The sequence below is a fragment of the Pleurodeles waltl genome, chromosome 3_1, assembly GCF_031143425.1.
Source record: "Pleurodeles waltl isolate 20211129_DDA chromosome 3_1, aPleWal1.hap1.20221129, whole genome shotgun sequence".
In the NCBI taxonomy this organism is placed as follows: domain Eukaryota; kingdom Metazoa; phylum Chordata; class Amphibia; order Caudata; family Salamandridae; genus Pleurodeles; species Pleurodeles waltl.
The window spans coordinates 1747324915-1747351810 of NC_090440.1; the positions used below are offsets into that span (position 1 = coordinate 1747324915).

The 26896-nt window shown below is 42.0% G+C and overlaps 1 protein-coding gene across 3 annotated transcripts in view; it reads right to left on the minus strand.

Moving 5' to 3' along the window:
* RPE (ribulose-5-phosphate-3-epimerase) overlaps positions 1 to 26691 on the minus strand; it is a 198833-nt gene extending 172142 nt beyond the window's left edge. For 2 of the 3 annotated variants that reach the window (XM_069225667.1, XM_069225666.1), the window contains exon 1: positions 26507 to 26691. In XM_069225667.1, the coding sequence (XP_069081768.1) occupies positions 26507 to 26628 (122 nt within the window). In that variant the 5' untranslated portion in view covers positions 26629 to 26691. The remainder of the gene's footprint in view (positions 1 to 26506) is intronic. The other variant, XM_069225665.1, reaches the window with a different exon arrangement.
* Positions 26692 to 26896: the final 205 nt, after the last annotated feature.

Genomic DNA, 26896 nt, shown 5'->3' on the forward strand with positions numbered 1-26896 from the left:
TGGCTGGGAAACTAAAATTGTGCTATATCAACAGAAAGAAACTGATCTTTGCTCATTAAGGTAGATCCCCAACTTGGGTGTCTTGGCAACTTTGGAGGAAGGTTCACTAGCCCAAGGAGGTCTGTTTGGAGATCCGTTCCTCAAGGAACTCAGTGAATACGCCTCCACTTTTGCATCACTGAATTAAGCTTAGGCCTCAATCAAAACGATCTTCAGCCAGAAGATTTTTGGAGAGACTAGGGGAGGAAAAGAATGCTAACCCAATCGCTTTCACATTTAAGGTCCTCAGTGAGGTCAAGGATCTAGGAGAGGTCAAGGTCAAGAAGTCAACAGATTCAGCAGTTTCTTTCCCTCCCAGGGAGACAAAAGAGGCCACAGAAATAGGGAGCCTTTCAGAGGTGCCCAAAACTTCCAAGATGCTAATGTCTGGAAGCTTTTTGTACCTGTGGTCTTTCAGGTTATTATGACACTTTGGGGAACTTGTCACACAAATCTGTTCACATCTCGCTTGGATCATCAACTTTCTTGCTACTTCAGTTGGGGGCCAAGGCTTTTCTAGACAACTGAATCTTTTGTCAGAAAGGCCTGTGTAGACAGCACTGTTAAACAGTACAGATCAGCCTAGCAAAGCTAGGCATCTTGGTGTGCAGAACGAAGTCTGGATCCTATGGGGGCTGAGACTGGCCACATTCTGAATTTTTGTTTGACCACAGATGATATCAGATGGATGAGCTTTCAGATTGGTTCCATTAGAACAGTTTCATCCACCTGTCATGAATTGGTGGATTGAGTGGCTGTGGGACACACCCACTGGTGTGTAGGCTCCTAAAAGGAGTCAGATTCTCGTTTCCACCAGCTCCCAGGTATTCAGGACTATGGGACATTAATGTGGTCATGAAGTTGTTGTTTCTTTCCTCACAACACAATCAGTTCCTTTCTAGGAAGGAGCTGTCAGGTAAGTTGGCCATGTTCCAGTGCTTGATATCTTGGAAACGTTTTTCAGTGCAATAGCCCTGGATATTACCAGCAGGATGCTTACACCTCATAGTTACATTCACCATAAATAGCCGTACATACAGTAATACCAAGAATATATCCTACCCTGAGTTCAAGGACTCACTCAAGTTGTTAGTGTAACAGTGTATCAAAATGTATGAAGCCATGACAGAGGAGTTTATGCCTGTGGGGTTACAACAACTCTTGATTGCATTGAAGAAACCTTTCTTGCCCATCCCATCGACAGCTATTGCAAGATAGTTAACATGGATTATGCAGTGAACAGGCATTGATGTTTCCTTTTTTTTTTTTAAACTAATTAGGCCAGAGGAGCTATGGCTTCTAAAGTGTTTGCCTTGAGAGCTTGCCTGGAAGATATGATGGCACTGGACTCGCCATTTATGTCTATATTTAAAAAGTTTTATTTCAAGCCAGAAAAGAATGTGGCAACTCTGGTCAAGAGCAAACTTCGAACCAGAATAATCTGAGCCTCTGGTCCTGATACAGAATTAAAAAAACAATTCGAGCTAAAGTGAAGAGAAGTTTCAACTCTAGGACACTGAGGCGATGATTATCCTACCCAGAGACTGAAGCATTATCCTCAATACAACACTTTCCCACCCTAGGAGATACACAGGAGTATATCATCATCTCCTGAATAAGGTTTTACACTGTTTTATGAGGATGCAGGGGTATTGTTAAATTGTTTTCAACTAGATTAATTGTAAACCGCTGTTATTGCTAAAGATGATAAGGAATAATTGTAAATTGGAGTACCTGAACAATTGTTTTTTTCTCATGGTATCTGACCAGAAATAGCATGAGGATACATGGATGAAATGACTGTTCACAAAAAGAAAGAGTGCAAGGATTTTGGAAATGGTAGCTTTATGGACACTTCTGCACTGTGACTGGTTATTTTTGGACTATTGTTTTCCCAAGTACTCATGGCAAAAATAGTTTATAATGATGTTTTGTCAATGAAGTTCTGCTGTTGTAGAATAAAGCTGCTGTGGGGGAATAAAGTGGAGACACTGTAGCATAACCCTCATCTTCATATCCTTGAGAACAGATTTGAAACTCCTTCGTATTAGCACAGTTTTTATTGTCTAACGTAAACATTAAACAGCATTGGAGATAATTATGAACCCTGTGGGACCACACACTGCAAAGTGTTAATTCTGTGGACAAAAGGGTAGCAGAATTAAACATTGTGTGCAGACCTCAAGAAAGGATAAGAGACGGACAGTAACTGTGCAACCAACTCCTTTTCCCACTATCCAGTATTGAGGATATAATGGTCCACAGTATCCAACCTGATGGACAGATAACAAGATCATGCCCGTCGTGTTTCCGTTATCCCCCATAGCACTACTTTTTCCACAGTCAGCGCCAAAGCAGTTAAATTTCACCTGCTGGAATGAAATCCTAGATGCAGAAGATCCAGGATGTTGAAAACCTACAGGTAACCGGACTACTGCTAACCTGATAGCCTTCAGGCTATCTTACTCAAAACAGAGTTAGTAATTGGTGATAAATGTCGGTACCTACTACTATCTAGAGATTCTTTTTCAGCATCAGTTACAATTTCATGTTTCCAGTCATTTGGAACAGAACGATTCAACAAAGAGACAAAGAGATCTCAGTTACTTTGCAGTGAATTGCCAGAGAAAGACTACAAAACAGTAACTAAGCAAACATCATTGGGTGAGCCAGTCTTGGTTTAACAAAGCACCTGCAATTCATCATGTTAGCACGTAAGATTGAAGAAGACCAACTACTGTTAGATAAACGGATTTATGAACACCTACTGTCACAGCAGTATTGTGTATGGTGAAATTTTTGAGCCTGTACAGAAATTGGAACTTAGAACACATCGCTCTAGCACTTTGAGAAGCAGCGGCAAAAGCGGGCACTCAAGAACGTTTTATGATTAGCAATGAACTAACTCGGTCTCAGTTCTGTATCTCAGGTGCAACACTGACTGATGCGCCGCACTGAAACTAGATGTCATTCCCAACTATTAATGACAGTGAGAGATCATGCAAACTGCAGCAAGTGCTGAGTAAAGGCTGTTAGGCCGTACAACTGAGGATTGGCAGACAGTGTCCCTGCTTGTTCCAATATGCTCACAGATCATACTTATACCAGGGTCAACTCAACAAGCTAGGAAGCAGCACTTCCCTTAAACCATTGGTTCCCAATATGGTGCCTCAGCACCTCAGTGTACCATCAAAACTCACCAGGGAAGCCAGAAACAGATGTGCTTCAAGCACACAGCAAGCCCGGTATGCAATATTGATCATGCTGCATTATACAGTGAAGTGTTTGATATAGATGGTGCGCAGGGACAAGCGTTCTGCTAGGGCAAGCGATCTGGATTCTTTCAGTACCACAAGGGTGTTGTTGAGAGATTACGTTAATCAGAAATGTGCACCGAGGGTAGCTTTGAAGAGCGCTGCATCGTTATCACATTGGAGGGTATGCTGGGCTCCTGAAAATGCTGCTGCCATGAAGTTGGTTGATCTGTGGCAGCAGCTGCAAACCAGAGCCAGCACATGGACAACCGCTGTGGACATCTTGACGGTGCTCGCGTGCCGTTCAATGGCAAGGTGGACACCAGGAAACAGGTGCGAGATCTTACTTTGCAGAGGAGGCCTACAGCGGATGGGGACGAGAGTGGCTGGTTCACATGCACCGTTCAGTATTTCTGTCCACAAGTCGTTAGACGACCATTCTCAGAACATGCAGGGTGTCTTATATATGCAGGTGCTGAGGAGCGAGCCATGCACACTCAAGTTTTCAGTGCCGGATTTCCATGCCCCACTCAGCCTTTGGGCACTGGTGGTGATATTCTTCATGTGTAACTATCCGCTAACCATCCATACTGTTTTCTCCGTGTTTAGTGAAGTGTATCCATGTTTGGTGAAGTGTATTCAAAACAGGCCACCTGTGGTTTCTATGCACTTTTACTATTGCCTGGCATCCAAGATCGCACTAACTCTTCATGGTCTCATTGAATATATAGTTAATGCCTTGAAATACCACTTTGCTGTAGTGTCTCGCATCTCAACATAGATTTAATGATACAGCTTGGTTTGGTGTCATGTGTGCTACTTTTAACCAAGTCAGGCTCTTAGCCAACAGCACGCTGCATGCAGACGCAGAATTAACTGCTTTTGGTTAAAGAGGAATATAAAAGAATCAAAGGATCCCTTTAATTGAAGGCAGTTTCTTGGCTTCATATTTAAAGCTTGCAGTTACTTATAATTGGAGCATCTGTGTAGTTTAACAATGTCCTTAGCTGATGCTGCAATTTTATGACGACTTTTCTGTAGCCAACTTTCAACCCAGCCAAAGTTGGACATGACATGCAGAATTACTCTACGCAGTGTAGTATTTCTTGTTTTGTAGACTCTCGCCATTTAAGATAATGGGTGCAACTGTAGTTTTGTGGGGGATTTAATGCCAACTATTCAATTAAATAGGTTGAAAGTTCAAAGGAAACCTTAGCATGGGTGCTTAGCGCTCGTTTCTAACTCAGCTGCTGCCTACTCACTACTTAAAACTTCACTTTAAACTGAATTCGACCCACTGTTTCAATCCTCAGTAGCCATGCATTTAAGAATGTGTGTGTGTGTGTATATATATATGTATATATATACACACACACACACACACACACACACACTTTATACATATATATGTGTGTGTGTGTATGTATCATGACATCTATCTCCACACTTAGTGCATATGCAAAGGAACATGTTTGTTTGTCCTGTGGCACATGACACAATGTATATGTGGCACAGAAACATAAGAAGAATGTGTTAGACAAGAGGGGTCCTTATATTGTGAAATGTTTAACAGCAAGGGGGTAATGATTATTGCTCCGCAGTCTATATCACTTGTACAAGGGTATTTGTATCTTTAATTGCAATATCAAATGACTTTGATCCAGTTTTTTTATACTTGGTTTAAACGGACATTCAAAGAATTCTGTTGAATGTCAGGCAAGAAGGCAGTCTGATCTTATATTTGATATTTTACACTTTTGATTGGTGCTGCAAGAAAGATATGAATGATCTGGAGTTTCACTGTTGCATGATGTTAATATGGTAGTCGCTACTTTTTTTTTTATAAAGAAATTGATTGATTTTAGGAAAACAAGAAAATAAAGATACAAACACACATAACAGAACACTAACTGGTGTTTGCGAACGGTCAGTCCCTAGACCACTTCTGGGCATCGTAGGGCAAATCTTATACAGAAAATGAATGAATGATAGTCAATAGTTTGTATTTCAGCATCATGAGGGTACCTCCTTCCCAGACGCACCGCTTCCCCGCTAAGAGCATGCCATATCGCCCCATTTTCCCCACACTTTGATATATTTGTTTGGGCATCCCCTGGCTTTATATACCAGCCTCTCTCACTGTGCGCACCAGTCCAGACCACGTCTCCATTTATTCAAAGCCGGTGTCACTCCGGCCTTTCACTCTGCCATTATGTCTGGCTTAGCCACCAAACAAGCCACACCCAAGAAAATCTTGTCTGCTCTCCTTAGACCCATCTCACCCATGACCCCCAGCAGAAGTGGTAATGGGGCCACTTCGATATCTTCCAGCAAGGCCTCTGAGACCTCCCCTATGACTGCCTTCCAGTAAGTTGTCATCACTGGGCAAGCCCAAACCATGTGGAAAAAATCTGCGTCTGGACCGGAGCATCTGGGACAGTTAGCTGTGGCTCGGAGGCCTGCTTTGTATAATCTGGTGGGAGTGAGGTATGCCATGTGTAGGTATAGGGTCTGAAGTAAACTGAATCGCATGGCCATTGTTAATACCTGAGGGGCCATCAATGCCTCCGCCCAGTCTTCCTCCTCCATTGGTCCCACCCAGTCCTCCCATTTCCGACGGAGCCCCACCAGGGGACTAGTAGTGTTGACCAGTAGGGAACGGTATATCTGGGAGACTCCGCCCTTGCCTACATTTCCCATCAACACTTTCGCCTCCATATGGCTGCATTCAGGGACGCGGTCTCCCTCTCGTATGTGCACGGACAAAGCGTGGCGAAGCTGCAGGTATTTATGGAATTATGTCTTGTGTAGCAAGAAGAGTTCCTGGAGCTCCCCGAAGGACCTCAGGTGTGTTCCCTCCCAGACATACCCCAGTGTAGAGATTCCTATGTTGTCCCACCTTTGGAATCCCTCGAGTCCCGCGACATCCGCGAGTAGTCTTCCATCCCAGAGCAGGGTCTGCTGGGTGAGGCGTCCACACCAACCCGACACCCTCTGGGCCTCACGCCACCCCATTAAGATCGCTCTTGTCACTTCCGGAACAGTCTTAGGGATCAGGCCACCGTACAAAGCATCAAAAACTCCCTGGTAGCTCAGTGTATGAAGCTCCAGTCGGTATGCTGGGTCAGTCCAGCCACCCACCACCCAGTCATTAATTACGAGCAGGTGCATTGCAATGTAGTAAAGGTGGACGTTGGGCATTCCCAAACCCCCATCATAGACGTCTCGTTGTCAGGTGGAGAGGGCCAGTCTAGGACGGGTGCCGTTCCAGAGAAACTGGCGCGCTGTCAAGTCTATTGCTTTGAAACACGTCTTAGGGATCTGGTATGGGAAATTTTGTAATAGGTAAAGGAGCCTGGGAAGGATCATCATTTTGTAGAGGGCTATTCTCCCTAATAGATTGAGGGGTAGGGACCGCCATCGTTATAGATCGTCCTTGATTTTCCTAGGGAGTGGCATAACATTAAGTTCCCAAGCTAGTTCCGGAATAAGTGCAATGAACACTCCCAGGGATTTAAAACTGTTCCTACAGATGGGAATGTTGTGTTGCCACTCAATACAGTCTCTGGAGGGGTTCAGAGGGACCAGTAAGGATTTATGGGGGTTTAGCGTAAGGCCTGAGGCCTCTGAGAAGAGGTCAAGGATCTGTAGGATACGTGGGCCGCTTGTGGCAGGATCAGCGATATAGAGGAGGACATCATCTCCGTAAAGCGCCACGCGGTCCTCCGGTCCCCCAGGCCATGCCCATCCTTAGATCAAAGGGGCTTCACGCAGCAACTTCGGCAATGGTTCAATTACAAGTGCAAAGAGCAGTGGAGACAGCGGGCATCCCTGGCGGGTACCTCGGCACATCAGGAAAGGATCAGAGACCACACCATTTACCTGTACCCTGGCGGTTGGATTAGAACAGAGCAGTCTTACGAGGCCGTGGAATTTGGGCCCGAGTCCATAGCTCTGCAACACGCGGTTGAGGTAAGACCAGTCCACTGTATCGAAGGCTTTTTCGAAATCAAGTAGGAGCAGAGCCAGGGGAGACAGTCAATGCACCACGGTGTGCTAGGGCTAAATGCAGGCGTCTAATATAGTACCTAGTGCTTCGAGTCGCTACTTTTTAATGTGGGGCTACAATGAGTACTCTGTAGCTTTATAGTGTCTATTTTTATTAAAAAACTGAAAAAGCTCAAATAATTGGATTAAGCATGTGAACCAAATGGTTCACTATATGCAGACCCCGGGGCTGAAGAGTTTCCCCTTGTATTGTTTCTGACAACCAATTAAAGTTTTTTATTTTTTATTTAACTGTAATATTTTTATGTTGTTACATCTGTAATACCTTCATCAGCTTCATCCCAATTATTTTTAGGAAGAAAAATGAAAGTACTCCGGAGGCCAGTCTTACATTCCCCAGACAGCTAAAACAAAGTAACATAATGAGGAGCCGCAGCCAACAGGTCAAGAGAGTTGCAGGTCAAAAAAGTTTAGGAACCACTGCACTAGAGCTATTGACTTCTTCCAATAGAAGAACACCTAGCAAGTGTATATACCTCAGCAAGGTCTGGAGCTTTAACCATTTAGATAGTACCGTTATCAAAATAAGATGAAACTGCACATTCACATTCACCAATGCAGGAGATGCAAACTAACATTTCAGCTGCCCACATAGCAAATCCATGGATAGTAGCTACAGCATGCGTAGTAGGGTTGCCAAACATCCAACGCCTCTACTAATAATTCTGTACTTAATCCACATGCTTCAGAACTTATGCAGTCCGGCATGAATGACAGCAAGTATAATGGCCGCGGAGAAAAAAAGAAAAAAAAAAAAAAAAAAGAAACACCACCACACCACTTTACTAACAAGATAAAATTAAACTGTTAAATATTTCAAATTTGCCTTGGTATTGCTTGCACAGAGGTGATTCATTCAAAATATTAAAAAAGCACCTGGGTACAATATGAATAGAACCAACTGAATTTATTGAAACCAACATGAGGGTCCGATTTATATTCTGGTGGAGAAAGTAGTCCATGGCAGTGGCGAATGAGTACCCTTTCCGCTAAACTGAAGGTCCACCCACCTCATTTAGGGTCAGGCAGACATTCAGTATGTGGACAGCAAAGATTACTCCTCCGTTGCCGACATACACATTCTCCAGCCTGAGTAAGGTCAGATGGAGGTTTGGTCATTTATTTGCCCACCCTATTTAGAGTAGGCAGACAAATGGCCAGTCTTTACTACCGGGTACTATAAAATGACCCCCACAGAGGAAACAGCCCCCATGGTGAAAGGGATCATTGCTTTTTTTAATTTCATGCATTTACAGGAACTGCTGCAAAGGCACTTTCTGCTGTAAATGCAAGATGTCCGCTGGGTCGGCAGACATCTCCAACTTTGGCGAGTGAGTACTCCCTTGGGTGGGGGGGGGGTACTTTACTCTTGTCATCCTGGTGGTGTAATACCTGTCCATCAAACGCTAAATCAGAACCTTAGTCTCCAAAATGAAAAGTACCTGAGTAACTTTTCTTAACTGAGAGGATGTTCAACACTTCTATCTGAATGCTTTTATTTTTTTTTCCCCCTCAACAAATGCACATAAAAATTGAATTGTTCTCAAACACATCATACTGTATATCCCAAGCCAAAAAAATAATGTATTGGATGGTATTATGTCCATAAGGTCTTCAATTGACAAACATGTTAGGCAAATAACGGCTTACCACTTTGGTTCTGTTAACTTTAGTAATGCTTTTGATAAGCTTGACAGAGATAGACTATGGGAGAAATTGACATTTTTGCATGTAGAACCAAATTTTTAATCACAATTTTGAAAAGATTCCATGAAGAAATATTGGTGCAAGTTCAAATCTGTGAACATCATCTAATTTCTAGCAAAATAGCCACCCTTTTGCTGCAGTCAAGTAATATGGCCACTTGGGTACCAGAAAGGCACCCCTGCTTTCCTAGGAGTCAAACATATTTAGCACTGAAAACTAACTATGCAAATGCATGAGCGAAGTTGCTCAGATTTTATCCAATGTATGGTGCTGTTTCATATGGTTCGATTTTAAGAGGGTTTTTTTTTCCAAGCAAGATTAACGCTAGTTTGCGCTACTGTCCTGTTATATTTGCAAGATGTAAATAACTTTGCAAACTAAAAAAAAAAAAAACTATACTAATTAGAAATGATACTCCTCAGGTAATAGTTTAGTTGGAACAGAGTGGGTCCAAACTGAGAATCTACATGATTTTTAGGGCCCACCTGAGAGTATGCATGCACACTTCTTGTTAGAATTAGTATTTACTTACTTACAGCCGCCCCCAGCTTACAATTGGTGCGCCTGCTTTTCTTCTTCAAGTGTTTATCCTCCCCTGGAGAATGCCTCAAGTACTGCTTCCTTGCCTAATGTCCTTCCACTCAGGGATGTGGAATTCCTATGGACATCTTGTTTGGGGTCAAGGGCAACACGTTTTTATGTTTACTTTGTCCTTGGGACAAGTAGGCCCAACCCTCTGCAGCACAAACCCTTTGGCTGCCTGTTTACAGAGAGTGGAACTCTCTGCAGTTGAGGTAATGTGTTTCCAAAAGATAATGCTGTTCGAACTTGTATTTATGGTTCATTATTTGAAATCCTTCATTATTAGGGTGAGTGCTGTAAATAAATGTTTTAAGGTCACACTTCACTACTGACGTTGGTTCCAGTACAAAAAAAAAAACGTGTATACACATGTTTGAAAAGTTTAGGCTATGAGGCTAAGTATAATGCTCCCAGAATGCTCTCTGATTAGATGCAAATGAAGTGTCATTTAGTAAAATGTGTTGGTGCATGCTAGTATTTCCCAAAAATATTTCTAATGGAAAATCAGTGTAATCATTTTCAACACGATTATGGGAAGCATGAAAATAAACAAACACTGACAAAGCCAACTGATCTGACATATTTTTATAAGTCTTTTAGTTTCATCAATGCGTGTCTTGTTTTGACATGGCTTTTGTAACACTTTATTGTTGTGGGAGCTATCAGGCCCTCAACACTGCAACAAACACTGGCAAAAAAAAAAAAAAAAAACATTTTTGAACTCTAAAAGCACACGTTGCCACCAGTGGCATAACAAAGGCCCTGCAGCCGCCCTCCTGGGGGCCCCTTCAGCACAGCACCTGGCCTGAGTGAGTCTGGAGAGGGGTCTCTTCCATGTTCTTTTCAAAGGGGCACCCTCCAGTTTCGTTACGTCACTGATTGCCACTGTAGTTCTGACACTGAACAAAACTACTTTGTGTGCCAATATGCTCCTTGTGGAAGAGCAGAATGTGATCGCTCACAGTAAAGCCAGCCGAAAGAGAGAGAAATAGAAGTTTAATAAAAACAAAATGTTTTGTTAACACCAGACCTAATTAGGGACCAAGACCCACATGTAGGTAGCTTTTTGCATGTGGCAAACAGCGACTTTCGCTGTTTGGGGCGTGCAAAAAGCACATTGCGATGCACAAACCCAGTTTTGCGATTCGGTAACCTGGTTACCAAATCGCAAAACAGGTTTGCGACTCGCAATTAGGAAGGGGTGTTCCCTTCCTAATTGCGACTCGCAGTGCAATGTAGGATTGTTTTGTGACCGCGAACGCGGGCGCAAACCAATCGCAGTTTGCACCCATTTCAAATGGGTGCTAACACTTTCGCTAAAGGGAAGGGGTCCACATAGGACCCCTTCCCCATTGTGAATGTCACTGTAAACATTTTTTCAGAGCAGGCAGTGGTCCTGCGGAACACTGCCTGCTCTGAAAAAATGAAACGGAAACGTTTCATTTTTCGTTTTTATAATGCATCTCGTTTTCCTTTAAGGAAAACGGACTGCATTACAAAAAAAACAAAAAAACTGCTTTATTAAAAAGCAGTCACAGACATGGTGGTCTGCTGTCTCCAGCAGGCCACCATCCCTGTGAGGGCCGCAAATTGCGACCCACCTCATGATTAGTCATGAGGTGGGCATTTGCGAAGCCCTTGCGAATCACAGATGGTGTCAGGGACACCATCCTACATTCGGATTTGCGACTCGCAAATTGCGAGTCTCTCAGACTCGCAATTTGCGGGTCGCAAATCTGAACCTACTGACATGTGGCCCCAAATTCTTAAAGAAAGTCACAAAAGTGCACCCATAGTATATGTCGTACCCCTATAAAATATTTGTGAACTGTATTTTAGCATGGGTAAATACGATGTGTAGATTTGCTCATGTGAAAATCTATTGAGCATTTGCAAGTTCATTTTCCCTCCAGCCACTTTCTTCCCAACCCTGGAAGAAGTTCTAATTCTGCCATTGGCAGGAGTAAATGTCCAACCTTTCTTATTATGGGAAAATATTAGAGAGAAGCTGGTGAAAATCTTTAAAACATGCAGGTTAGTAGGTTTGCAGACTCGAAGGCATTCCAGCCCTGGAACTATTGCTTACTGCTTCCTCCAGCCCCAGTATGCAGATCTGCAGAAAGGTGGAAATATAAGGAAATTGCTACAGTAGGGATTGAAACTGCAAGTATTCAAGCCCTACTAAGGTAGTAGCCCTGGCATAATCAGAGACGCTATTATCAGAGCTCTTACATAATGAGATTGCTGCCATAATTTGTCGCCACACTACATGGCACCAAAGGGACAAGTAGATCTTTTTACAGGACAAGTAGATTTGAGAAGCAACCTGTCCCCTGGACAAGTAGATATTTTAATAAATTCCACACCCCTGTTACAGGACAAGTAGATTTGAGAAGCAACCTGTCCCCTGGACAAGTAGATATTTTAATAAATTCCACACCCCTGTTCCACTACTCGCACTTTCGGAGCAACTTTTTTTGTATTTTAGTTGCAACACTCTATAAGAGTGCTTGCCGCATTGTTGTCTTCATCTCCCTCCCTGTTCTTTTGCTTTACCCCACCCTACCTGCCCATCACCTGTGTTTTTTTTCCACCACTCTGCCTTCCCGCCGTTCATGTAGTTTCTCCTCCCACCCTTCCTGCCCACCATCCATGTTGCTTTGTCCCCACCCGTTCGTGTTTCCCTTAGGACCCACAATAAAAGAGCACTATGATGCAGATGGTGCTGGCTGTGTCAAGAGTTTTTTCACCTCCCTGACCCCCGCTCTGTGTTGCATACGAAAGTAAATGTTAATCTTTGGCGAGTAGATGGTCTCGTGATGGCTTTCAGTAAGGCCTGGGCAGCAGGTGCACTCCAAGGATGGAAGGATACTGCAGAATGTGGAAGTTTAACGGAACACTGCAGTATGCATACCATGACAGCTACTACACACAGCTTGCTTTTGTGGTATTATAATAGCTAATAGAAAGCACTGGTAAAGCCAATAGGTCTTATATACGTAAGAGCTATTGGTTTTCTCATTTTTAGGGTTCGCCTGCACAGCACTTGCTCTGTGGAAAAATCTTTTGTATTAGGGAAAAAAAAACATCTTAAAATGGGGCTCACAGCCCACCCCCCAGTCATCTCATTACTTACTATTGGTAGACTCCTCCGGTCACTCTCCCTTTTTTACTTCTTAATGGTTAGCAGCAGCCTTTCATGTCAACTGGCTACTCTTCCTCTCTTCGTTTCTCCGCTTCTTCTGTTCCTTGGAGTTTGGACAAAGTACCCTTTCCGGCTGGCGATTAGTGGCTGGCAACCAGTGTCTATACACTAGCATTGCGCTTCTGAGGTACTATTTTTTTTTTTTTCCAATGCCTGCACTCCATACAAGGGAAGCACCTTTTTTTGGTCATAATCACAGTGACCATCTTGCATTGTTAATATGTGTCATTGGATACACTGGTCAAAGAAGTGGGACCAGAGTGTACGTAGAAATTGCAAGCCTAGCACTCGCAAACATATCAGGCTTGTGCTCCCTTTTTTGTTGTACTAATTTTGGAAACGATTTTGGCAGAGTACTTCACAACAAGAGCCTAGACATTCGGAATGCTACATTTCAGTGGCATCAGGAATTTGAGAATCTCAGGACTCCCCTACTACTTCCTATGATTTACTACCCAGTGAGGTGATAGGGTGTTGTGTTCCTTGTTTCAATTAGGGTCCAAAGCTTCTTTGCCAGGTCACTGCTCTATGAGTCAGAGTGGCTGCCATTTCAGGGTCAGTGGACCATCTCCCACATGCCTCTGAGGATCTCACAAGAATGTTGTGACGTTTGCCTGACCCCACCCCAAACCTCATAGTGACTACGACTCACTCATGCGCATAGTGCATTGCAACAGTGACGAACCTTGACAGCTATAGCATGTTCATGGTGCAGAAAATATGTATCCACTCCAAATGATGAGAAGTGATCTAGATCCCCCGCCAGGGTGCTCACTGGATTCGGTGCTCAGCTGCCTGTACGATTTTGGTGAGCAATCAGCTCTTCCAGACACTAAAACAACTGCTGGTTAATTTTGACATGCACACGGGTCATTTATGAACAATTAATTTAGTCAGTGGTCGAAGTGCTTCAAAAAAAGTATGTGAACTGTGATGCTCTGCGGAATGGGGGAAGGGTAAGTGTCTGTGGGACATGGATGAAAAACAAAAAATAATTACCTTTTACTTTGCAGTTTGCACACAGTGGCATGGATCCCTAAGCTAGCACCTACTGCGACATCACACATTAATATACCTCAACAATGAATACCCCTCCAGGGGTGTGGAATTTATTAAAATATCTACTTGTCCAGGGGACAGGTTGCTTCTCAAATCTACTTGTCCTGTAAAAAGATCTACTTGTCCCTTTGGTGCCATGTAGTGTGGCGACAAATTATGGCAGCAATCTCATTATGTAAGAGCTCTGATAATAGCGTCTCTGATTATGCCATGGCTACTACCTTAGTAGGGCTTGAATACTTGCAGTTTCAATCCCTACTGTAGCAATTTCCTTATATTTCCACCTTTCTGCAGATCTGCATACTGGGGCTGGAGGAAGCAGTAAGCAATAGTTCCAGGGCTGGAATGCCTTCGAGTCTGCAAACCTACTAACCTGCATGTTTTAAAGATTTTCACCAGCTTCTCTCTAATATTTTCCCATAATAAGAAAGGTTGGACATTTACTCCTGCCAATGGCAGAATTAGAACTTCTTCCAGGGTTGGGAAGAAAGTGGCTGGAGGGAAAATGAACTTGCAAATGCTCAATAGATTTTCACATGAGCAAATCTACACATCGTATTTACCCATGCTAAAATACAGTTCACAAATATTTTATAGGGGTACGACATATACTATGGGTGCACTTTTGTGACTTTCTTTAAGAATTTGGGGCCACATGTCAGTAGGTTCAGATTTGCGACCCGCAAATTGCGAGTCTGAGAGACTCGCAATTTGCGAGTCGCAAATCCGAATGTAGGATGGTGTCCCTGACACCATCTGTGATTCGCAAGGGCTTCGCAAATGCCCACCTCATGACTAATCATGAGGTGGGTCGCAATTTGCGGCCCTCACAGGGATGGTGGCCTGCTGGAGACAGCAGACCACCATGTCTGTGACTGCTTTTTAATAAAGCAGTTTTTTTGTTTTTTTTGTAATGCAGTCCGTTTTCCTTAAAGGAAAACGAGATGCATTACAAAAACGAAAAATGAAACGTTTCCGTTTCATTTTTTCAGAGCAGGCAGTGTTCCGCAGGACCACTGCCTGCTCTGAAAAAATGTTTACAGTGACATTCACAATGGGGAAGGGGTCCTATGGGGACTCCTTCCCTTTAGCGAAAGTGTTAGCACCCATTTGAAATGGGTGCAAACTGCGATTGGTTTGCGCCCGCGTTCGCGGTCACAAAACAATCCTACATTGCACTGCGAGTCGCAATTAGGAAGGGAACACCCCTTCCTAATTGCGAGTCGCAAACCTGTTTTGCGATTTGGTAACCAGGTTACCGAATCGCAAAACTGGGTTTGTGCATCGCAATGTGCTTTTTGCACGCCACAAACAGCGAAAGTCGCTGTTTGCCACATGCAAAAAGCTACCTGCATGTGGGTCTTGGTCCCTAATTAGGTCTGGTGTTAACAAAACATTTTGTTTTTATTAAACTTCTATTTCTCTCTCTTTCGGCTGGCTTTACTGTGAGCGATCACATTCTGCTCTTCCACAAGGAGCATATTGGCACACAAAGTAGTTTTGTTCAGTGTCAGAACTACAGTGGCAATCAGTGACGTAACGAAACTGGAGGGTGCCCCTTTGAAAAGAACATGGAAGAGACCCCTCTCCAGACTCACTCAGGCCAGGTGCTGTGCTGAAGGGGCCCCCAGGAGGGCGGCTGCAGGGCCTTTGTTATGCCACTGGTGGCAACGTGTGCTTTTAGAGTTCAAAAATGTTTTGGTTTGTTTTTTTTGCCAGTGTTTGTTGCAGTGTTGAGGGCCTGATAGCTCCCACAACAATAAAGTGTTACAAAAGCCATGTCAAAACAAGACACGCATTGATGAAACTAAAAGACTTATAAAAATATGTCAGATCAGTTGGCTTTGTCAGTGTTTGTTTATTTTCATGCTTCCCATAATCGTGTTGAAAATGATTACACTGATTTTCCATTAGAAATATTTTTGGGAAATACTAGCATGCACCAACACATTTTACTAAATGACACTTCATTTGCATCTAATCAGAGAGCATTCTGGGAGCATTATACTTAGCCTCATAGCCTAAACTTTTCAAACATGTGTATACACGTTTTTTTTTTTGTACTGGAACCAACGTCAGTAGTGAAGTGTGACCTTAAAACATTTATTTACAGCACTCACCCTAATAATGAAGGATTTCAAATAATGAACCATAAATACAAGTTCGAACAGCATTATCTTTTGGAAACACATTACCTCAACTGCAGAGAGTTCCACTCTCTGTAAACAGGCAGCCAAAGGGTTTGTGCTGCAGAGGGTTGGGCCTACTTGTCCCAAGGACAAAGTAAACATAAAAACTTGTTGCCCTTGACCCCAAACAAGATGTCCCGGGCGTCGGTCGATAGGAATTCCACATCCCTGCCCCTCAGCAGCATTGTCATTTATCAATTACATGCTTGTTTACTTTCTAGAAGAAGGCCCAAATGGTGCCGAAGAGGAGCAGCAGCAGCACCCCGGAGAATCTCCACGCCCGCACTGCTTGTCTTACTTTGCAATTCCTCTGCCATTGAGAGCTAGAACATTGTGTAGCCGTCCTAAAAGTGACCTCCGAGCTCGCCTGTCTCTTGGAGACATTCTCTTGAAAGTTGACTGCCCCTGGGTCCAGCCCGGACGGCTATATGTGCCACCTTGTTGGTTCATAGCTACCTTTTCAATAAATGCTGTTTCAGTCCAGATTTTAGTCAGTGTCCGACTCTTCACAGCTTTACAGATTAGACCCCAAGGTGTGCTGTTTCCTCACTTTTCCAGTTAATGGTAAACACTTGAGATCTTGTTCCAATATCCAGTCTCCTGGGCCCCGGGGTCTTAAATTAACCGAACTCCCCCCACCCACTGGAGAAGATGACATCCGAACCTTGTGCGAGCTCTGCAACTGGACAAAGCTTCCATTTATCTCAATTAGCCATATTTGTGTCAGAGTCCACATGCGGTGGTCGAAAATCAATCCACCCTGTGGAATTAGCTGGGAATGGGGAACAGCTGTTTGCTCTCCACCATCGAAAGACTTCTCAATAGTTTTCAGGTATTGAATCCCTGCCTTCAGAGAGTCATTAGTAAGAGAGCAGCACACTCAAGAGAACACAGAGTGTGTCTTCTCTTTTCTGAATGCACGGCTGACAAGTGAACCCATCTCATATGTAATATTTCAAACCAGTCCTGCTTTTTGCATAAATAAAACCTTGGCTGCCTAGAGCTCTCAAATTTACCAAATCCATGTCATCCAGTCTGGGTTTTTTCTTTGAATTTAAGGACTTGTATTCATGTTGATCACATTTTAAAATGAAGGCTACAAGCCCCAGAATGCAAAGGAAAAACCTGGCATGGATGAACTACTCATGCATGGAGCTGGGACGTTCGAGTGTGCTGCTGGTAAAATGTGGAAAGAAGCTAGTGGCTTTACAATTTGCTCTCTGTGGGTGGACTGTGTCTGTTGGGCACCACTACACTTTCCATCACAGAAACACTCCATCAGTTTGACACAGCTAGGAAATGCAAGTGAGCTGTACATACATGGGGTGACTGAGGCCTATTGGAGCAGGTGCAGTGGCACCATGCCCAAAAGTGGTCATAACTCCTCTAAACACCAAATAATGCTATATTTAACTTCTAAACAGACAGTCACAATTGTGTTTATCTTGCAGTTAAAAGGGGCATGATTTTAATGGTGCAGCAGCACTCTACTAACTACACATTTCTATACTGTAATACAGCGCCATATTAAATAAGGTACAAATTACGAGTTTGGAATCCTGGGATATTAATTCAACATACATCACAACATAAACAACTATTAACGGTTTATCAAATTTAAAACAAAACATTATTGTAACATTTTTCTAATATTTATAATTCAGTTACATAGTAAGATAGAATGCAAAAGAAAAAACAAAGGCTAAACCTGGTGACTTTGCCAATGTTTGTTTTAGCCAGTTTATAGAGCAGTGACATTGCTCTGCAGCATGGCTGAAAGAAAAACAAAATAAGCTAACAAAATAAAAAAACAAAATAAGCGAAGGGCGCTGTCCCTGGTGTAATCTCTCTGTGGGCTTTTAACCACACCCATCAGCTTGGTTGGTTCGTGGGCTGGCCTTTTAAAATTCGTTTGATTTAATTAGTGAAAGGCATGTGTCATGCCTTTCCAGTGTTTAGCCCTCCTAAAGCACCGGCCGACTACTGAAAACATACGAGGCTCTGTGTTTTCCGTATGGTTTCTGGACTACCTTTTCTCCTTATTTCGTAGGCACCACGAGCTCGCTGGGCAGTAGTAAAGCGCTTTGCATGACATCAACCTTGTTACATGGATATTTGCACTTTTGCCGATTACATGAATAATTGCACTTTTGCAAAAACGTTTCACTGAGCGAACTTCTGTTTCCTTTTGTGTCTGCTTTGAAACTGTGAGTCCTATGTGGCCTTGCACACAACACAGAAGCTCCTCACTGTTTGTTTAATTATAAGATCTCATTGTGACCAACTTGGCCTACAGTATAACTTCCAACTAATAATTTAATATGTTAATGTATAAATATTAAAGTTTGCCCAACATAGGTCTTATTCCCTTTGATGATCAATATTTCACCTTTTCCATGCGGTTTATGGTAAACCTGCTTGGTCAGAGTTCTTTGCCACTACAGCATAGCAAAGTTAATCTGACTTCAATAAAACTGCACTTTCGCACTTTGCGATGCCAACTTCACAACAAGGCTAAACAGGAACTGCCGGCTGAATAGGCAGCGTACAACACTAGTGGCAGTGCATTTATTTAAAATATGTGTTAATGTGCAATAAGGCTAAGGTTCCTGGGGTGCTGTAACCACGTATAGAAAACGAATTCACATGTGTTCTTACAAACACCTGGGTGTATATAAAAGTACTTCCTTAGCCTTCCCTTTGCACATTAATGTGAAGTGCACAGTATTTCGGTAGCATAGCGCCTACCCTAACCAAATATTTTTTTTATTTCTTCATTGCTACATTTTTTCCCCGACATTATTATCATGAGTGATACCAAACAGCTATGCAAGAGCAATGCTTTTATTTCTGCAAACTTGTTGGATGGTACATAGACGTAGTTAATTCAAAATGTACACGTTTGGCATAACAAGAGTTGCTGCAAATCCTATTTCATAAATCTTCATTCTGTGTCTTCCAAATTACTCCCAAATATTTATGTTTTTAAAAGATGAAGTAAAGGTGATATGAGTAAAGCAAAACTGCTTGTTGTGCAACTTGTATCCGTTGTGGCAGAACAGAACCATCATATTATCTTTTACCGGCTCAGAAGCGTTCTACATTGTGTTGATATAACTAGCCTCCTTCCGTTTTATATTATATGAATGCAGATGACACGACATTCATCATCCCTTAGCTATTGAGACAATACAGACCAGAGGGTGAGTAAGTCTTTGGTTAGTTATATCAGCACATTTTGGGAGGCATAAACAAAAATCTGATTGAAAGGACAGAGGATTGCCAAGCTCAAACTATATCACAATTAGGTAATCACATCAATAAAGAAGTGAACAATTCTACACAACAAAGGATGCTTTGGGCCAATTTATTAAAGGACAAATAAGGAATAATGGTTGTGCAGCTATTGCCACATTATCCTTTATCAACTGGTGCAGAAGTATACCTCGCCATCATGCACAACGGGATGGCACAAGCAGGCAGTACCCAAAAGCAGTGCACAATTCTTGACCCTTTTAACTTGGTAATGGACTACATTTGTGGGCATATTTTTTGTATGTGCCACCAATCCATCTAGATTGGGTTGCTCCTCTGAAATCCGCTACTTTCCTTTTCCTTTTGTTCCTAACATCCCAGGCCCTTCGTAGTGCAGTCCCCTAACTCTGTCTTTAGGCGTCATGTCTCCTTTTGCGTTGTTGGGGGTAAAGATGTATTGACATGTTGTAGGTTTTCTTTCTATAAAGACAAACAAACAATGACATTCACTTTCCCCCCATCACTCTGTTTCTGCTCCCGAGTGCATCCCTTCTAATATGCCCCTGGAGTTCCCACTCTTGCCCCTTAATCAAACTCTGGTGCAGTTTAGTTGTCACCTTGTTCCCTTTGGAATCGAATGGACCCCGCATCCAGTTACATAGAAATCATCCCAGATATCAGGAGTTACACACGTAGGCAGTGATGAATTACCACTCAAGTATTAAATAGTGAGACAGCACAACGGTCCATACGGAGGTGAGTACATCTTATTAAATGAACCAAGACGACGATCCGCAAAATAATGAAGGACCACATCACAAACTCCACTTGGTTACTTTATACATGTCAATGCAGATCTTAACCAAGAATTTCACCCCTCCTCCCCAGAACTATCATCAGTACTTGAGTCTCCTTCCTCATTACATTTTTCAAGCATTAGGCCCAAAGCAGTATCCCCCCCCACCCCATCAGTGCGTGACGAGGGCATGTGATGCTACTCCACTACCCCCCCAATCCATTTAATCTTTCAGCCACTGAGTTACCATTAGCACCCTGGTGCCTAGTCACCCAAAGGCCACACAACGATCAGCCAGGACCAGAGCTAGCTGAGCCAGTTTGTAGGAGATTTTATATCCCTTGGGACTCTTCACTAAATCAAATAAACCCGCAATCTAAGTTAGAGCACTTGTGAATACCCACAGCAGCCGTGGTCCTAGGCACCACCAACCCCCAGAAAACTCAGATCCGCACACATTCCCAGGCCAGATGCAGAAAGGTATCTTGAACTTCAACGCAGCATACACATTTAGACCCCCTGGAAGGATCTATTCTGTTTATTTTATGTTTATAAGGAGTTGTGTAGGTGCAGAGGAGGAAATGGAAATGCTGCAGCTTAAATCTATGGTTGCAAAAGACCGTGTGCACCAGAGCTGAAGCAAAAGTCCAATCGGGGTCCACAACCGGCTCCGCTAGCTACCTCTCTCTGGCAAACTACTGTTAACATACACATGGTTTCTGGAATACTTTTATTTTTTAGTCAAGCTTTTCTCTTGTTTAGTACTTGCAACGCTGCCTGTTTTTTTTTTTTCCAACTGTTTTGAGCTGTCTGCATATTGGTGATTGTTTAAGGGTCCAATCGGTCCTTTAACTTCAGATTCATGAAGGGAGTTGTTAGTTACATCGTTTTAAAGTGCTCATGTATCCCTGCACCAAAAGCTTGAACAACGGGTTTACTGCTCTGTGGTGTTGCTTTTGTGAGATACTGGTTTCGATTCCATGTAAAAAAATTAAAAAATAAAATAATTTTTTTTTTTTTAAAACACACTTTTTTAAACATACTCTTAAACCCCTGAGAGGCTTTCAAAGTGTAATTATTTTAATCTTCATAGTGGCCGAGTTGGAAAGAGTTCTGCGTTTTATTTTCGTTATGAATCTTAAGACTAGTAAAATGTCTGGCTTACAAGACGTTTTATCTTATATTTGGTGACCGAACTGTATTTGTTTTCTGATCAGGAGAGCTACTTGGTGTCTCTCTCTACAGTAATTCTAAAATAATGGACTTCTTTTTAGTCTTCAGGCTCATACCAATTTCATCAGTTATGAATTGAGGTAGTGTTTGTCAATTAACAGGTTTCTCTTTGTGGTCAAATGCCAATCAACTTGTAATATGAGAATATCTTAGCAGCCAAGTGTGAATGTATCACCTATACCATTTGTCACCCATTCAGCTAGTCCAGATTAACCAATGACACTCAGCACGCTGGTTTTTGTAGTTTGCTTCCTCCATTGTAAAGAAGCTGCGTATCAAATACTTTTAAGTCCGTTTAGCTAAAATGCCAAAAATGACTATGTTTGTATTTGTCAACTATGTAGCTAGTTGGGACCGCTTGGGTACACCAAAGTCTGGAAACAATGGTCTCATATATTATTTGACACGCCTTGGCAGAAATGTATTTTGCCAAAATAATCATAGACTATTTATTATTATTAGTGGCTATGATCCTAGGTCATTGGACCATGGAATGGAGATATACCATAATCTCAGAACATCACCACAGGTTATATTTCAATAGAGTGAATCTAAAGTGAAGATGAGCAAGTAGTCCGTGGTTATCCTTAAAATCTGCTTTGGGGCTATGGATTAACATATGCAACCTTAGAAATTCACCCTGTTTCACCTTGAAATATGTATGACCTTCAAATATTACTTTTGATTGAGGAAAGTCAATATGTGTTTGTATTCAACAATTATTGCAATTGGTTTTCTATCAGTTTATATTATGTTAATATATTTTTTGAACATTGTAATATTCTATTATAAGCCAATTGAATGGTGTTCAATTTAGTAACCTTGGAAATACGGAAGGCTGAGTTCACCTTGCCAGGTTCAAACCAAAGAGGAGCGTTTAAATCACTGAGCCATCTTACTCATTTCTCCCCCAGACAGTGTTGATACTACTTGTTGTATACAGAGGATTATGAAAGCTGTACTCGTACATAAAATAAAGTGTGGTACTAGTAACCAGTTGTTTTGCAGTGATGAATTGATGCTTTCTCCACCAGCGTGTTAATGCAGCTTTGTTTAAATATACCGGTGTGAAGTATTTGTGTATTTAGTACCAATACTTTAGTTTTCAGCTACTGAAGTAAACTTATACAAGCATTGGTAAAAACCAACAGGTCTGTTTTTTTAGGTTGAGTGTGCATGTGCTTCTGACCTGTTAGTATTGTGGCCTTTTAACCATGGCCATCTCATGCCCCTCACTTTCACTCATTCATGGGCTTACCTTTCAAAAATCCCTTGATGTCATTGGTAAATGCATTACGTATGTCCCACTTTGAGGCTGCTTTGTTACCACCTTGGGGACCGGCCCGTTACATGGATAATTACACGATTGCCAATATGCTTTACTGTGAGCAGATTGCTTTGTCATTTATTTTGTCTCTCCCCTTCATGCTCCATGGCGCTTTCAAGTCTTACACAACGCAAACTCAATTGGTAGTATTGGAGCGCTTTACATGACTACCAGTTACTTCTCATTGTTTATTTTTTTCCCCCCTTCGCGCTCCATGGTGCTTTCAAATGTTATACAGTGCGAACTCAATCCGCAGCATTGGAGCAATTTGTTTTACATCGTTTCGTCTCTCCTTCACTCCATGGTGGCCATGGCACTTTCAAGTTTTACACAGCTCAAACTTGATCGCACTTGATGTCCCAAACAAATGGGAGTTTCGCCATGTCAGGGACAAGTGTTATGAGGTTCCTTTTACCATGGCACCATCATATGCAAAAGCTGAACTGCTCCCATCTACCTTAACATTGTGTGAATATCAAGTTAAAGTTTTGAGATTAAGTTTAAATGTGGCTAGTTTAACATTTGTTCACAGCGAATCATGGATTTTCAGACAGCTTATTTTACCTCCATCACAGAAGTCTGATAAATTGCTTGGCTAACAACCTGCATCCTACATAAAACAAAATGTAAATTTATACACCAAATCAAGACAAGGGGCTTTATAATGGTCATATCCCTGTCCCTTTTACCACTGTAAAGTGAATGAATGTGAAAGCATTGGAATTGTTCTGCCTTGGCAAGTGTTAACAGCCTTCTTTCCGTCATGGCGGTGGTGGTGGTGGGCAAAAATAATAACAAATAAATATAACAAATAATGGCAACATTTTTATGCTGCAGATAGAGGAAGAATGTAAATGGAAGTGCTTTAGTTATAGGCAAGGCCACTGGAATTATATGGCAGAGAGAACCAAATTATGCAGCAGGGTTCAACAATTTATGTGGCAAGAAAGGTCCAGTTATGCATTTACAACATCAATTGCTGTAACTCAAGCAAAGGCGAGACCCATTGCACTGGAAATGCTTGTTTTTTCTTTCATTCATGCTGTATACAGAGCATGGCTAAAAAAAAAAAATGTATATATAAAAACACTGACAAAGCCGACAGCTCTCTCATCCAAGAGGCATTTTGGCTTTCCTAATGCTTCTTTCACTTATATTTTGTGTATCTTGCAAAGCTGAGTTGTCAGATGACCAGCTGTTTTGGATGAAATATGTCAGGCTGAAAAAGGCCAATGTGCTGTCCATAAAATATAATATTATAGCCATAAAATATACTTTAGAGACGCTATGGGAGGAAGATTTGATTATCCTCCTATACTCAGGGCCACTGGAATTATAAGGCATGAGAAAGCCAAATTATGTGGCAGAGTCTTGTAAATTATGCGGCACACTTTGTAATAATATTATTTTAGTATTTCAAAAATGTTAAACTTGGTAACACTGTCTGGGCATTGGTTGCACCTTGTTAGTGCCATTGTAATATCCAAACATAGCAATAAGCAACAAAAAGGTGACCAGTCCAGTTTTCCAAAGGGCCTTTCACTGTGCGGCAACACGTGTTGCTGTGCTTTTAGTAACTTTCAAACCGTTTGAGCTAGAAAATATTTTTTTTTGTTAAAATCTGCAGATTATGTGCCAGATGATGGATTATGTGGCAAATGCAGTAAATCTGTAATTAATGCAAAAATCACTGCAGCTGCGCAAACGCATAATTCCAGTGGCCCTGCCTATACTTGAAGGTTAAATCACTAATCAAGTCCGCAGAAAAGCAAGCTAGTTTTGTTGATGAATATAAACAAGCATCTTGTTCTAAAGTTGGCTTAGTACAGACTTGAAGACACCATGATATTAAAAGGATAGTATGAATCCTAATGTCAAACTGAAACACGTTAGTCACTCTGTTGATAATCAATACAATGAACAGCTTACATCCTTCTCTTATCTACATGCCCAGCCCTATTTGGCCTTGGACTGATATAACCAAGGAAAAATGTTAAACATAATATTGCTGAACAGGGCTCGAATCGACCACTCGCTATGGCAAGTTTTATTTTATGAGGTCGAGCTATTTTTAGATCCTACTCACCCCTTCTGGCGAGCGGACAGGCGTTCTTGTCAGTCAGAAACTGAATTAGCAATTAAGATGCCTTTAAATCATATTCTTATCATGTTTGCTCTGTGTTCAGACACAGAGGTCAAAAGTCAGTTTGTCTTCTTGCACTGCAAATAATTTTCCTTGTGACTGCAGAGTTCCAGGATTTTGTAAGGTGAACTGTCTGACTTATGTGAAATGAAAGGCTGTTGGTATCAGGTTTTTCCTAACTTAACACACAACATTTATATAACTAAGTCAACTTTCCAAACATTTCAAAATATATTTCAATACTTGTGAAAGACCATTTTTTAACTTCTCTGTGATGAAAAAAATATTTTAATAGGATGAAAAAAGTTAGAACACTTTACTTGGTGATGTGCAAATGATAAATGTTTTCTGAAACCCAATTTTTCCAGATTATTGTTCATACACTATATAGTTTTATCAGTAAAGCTGTAAGTTAGTGGGAAGTTTTTGGACTCTTCATGGAAATTTGCTGTCTGAAAATGACACTGCGCTACCACATCATGCTTTAGTAATATATTTATTAAAAGTGAGAGTTTAAACATAAACTGAGTACTACGGCCCTGATGGCAAAGCTATTAGTAAACTAAGAGGCAAGTCATGCATGGATCAAGTGTACCCTATATGTGGTACAGTTTTTTATTTACTGCAGAAAAGCTGAACTCACATATTTGAATGTGCACTCATATGTGAGAATGAAGAAAAAGACGACTGTAAAATACAAAATTTGCCTAGAATCACACAATTTGAGACCCGTTTCCGGATCAAGTACATTATAGTTAGGTCAAGTAAATTATTCAAGCTACTCGACCTGCAGGTCAAGTAACATTTTTATGATTTTTCAAGGCCTGTTGAATAGAAGTCTGCTTATTTGACATGGATTAAACAGCAACATAAACCATGAGTATGCAAGGATCACAACATTTCTAGACTTATTCTTGAATAAAGTAGATCAGAAGTAAAAATTGTCTGGACCAAAGCGATATCTAATCCATAGACAACTGTTGTAGCACTAATTTAATCATGATTGCAGTTTCTGTATTTTAGGCCCAAAAGTATTAATATGCTTTTGATTAACAATCTATCTCGTATCTAATGTCTGTATTTCACAGATGAATGCATGCACTTTTTTAGCAAATGGAATAAGGCTTACAATATGTCCAAGATTACAGCGTGCTACTACTGACTTAGAAGGGAGGTCTACCTGAAGGTATCGATGACATGGGACTATTTTGCAGCAACGCTAAAGGAAAGTTCAAGCTGATCCTGCAATTTAATGTTAAGGCCCTAAATTGCAGCACTAAATATATGGATTGAGCACACCCTTATTGAAGTTGTGCATGTGGTGAGATGCAGAATGATGTCTCAGTTAAGTGGATGGGAATGGGGGCGAGAGAGGAGCCTCTTTCGCCTTGATATTCTATGAGATGTGAACTGACGAACGAAGCTGCCCAGTTTAGACCTGAGGAGTAAGGTTGGAATCCGGCGTCAGTTCAACGCCCCGTGAGTCTGGGCAAATCACATAATCACTGTGTGTCTAAAAAATGAATCAGACCTCGTGTAACGTAACCTGGAGTTCGTGTTGAGAGTTTTAAAACTCAGGCAGTGTTCGTTCTATATAGAAAACAGCAAAAAAATTGTATAGAGTAAGGTAGTCGAGGCCGAAAACCCACCCGTCCATCACGTCCAGGTGCAGGTAGTCGGCTCCGCTCTCCAACATGCGCTCACATTCGGACGCTAGCCGTGACAAGTCGCTGCCAAGGATGGATGGTCCTACGCGAGTACTAGAGGCCATGATGCACCGTCCGAAAGTCAGCCTGAAAGAAATGTGGACTCCTGGCACTGGCAGAGGTACAGGGAGCAGCAGCGTGGTTGGCCCTCAGCCCCGTCCGTCACTTACGTCACCACCGACGTCACCCTAGCAGAGGAGGAAGGGTGGAGAGGGATAGTGATTACCGTACTGACAGCTCTGAAGAGTTACTAAACTGAAAGTCGGCTAAATTTTTTACCGATAACTATTGAACTCCCCGCTTACTACGTGCGTTTAATAAACGCGCACATCA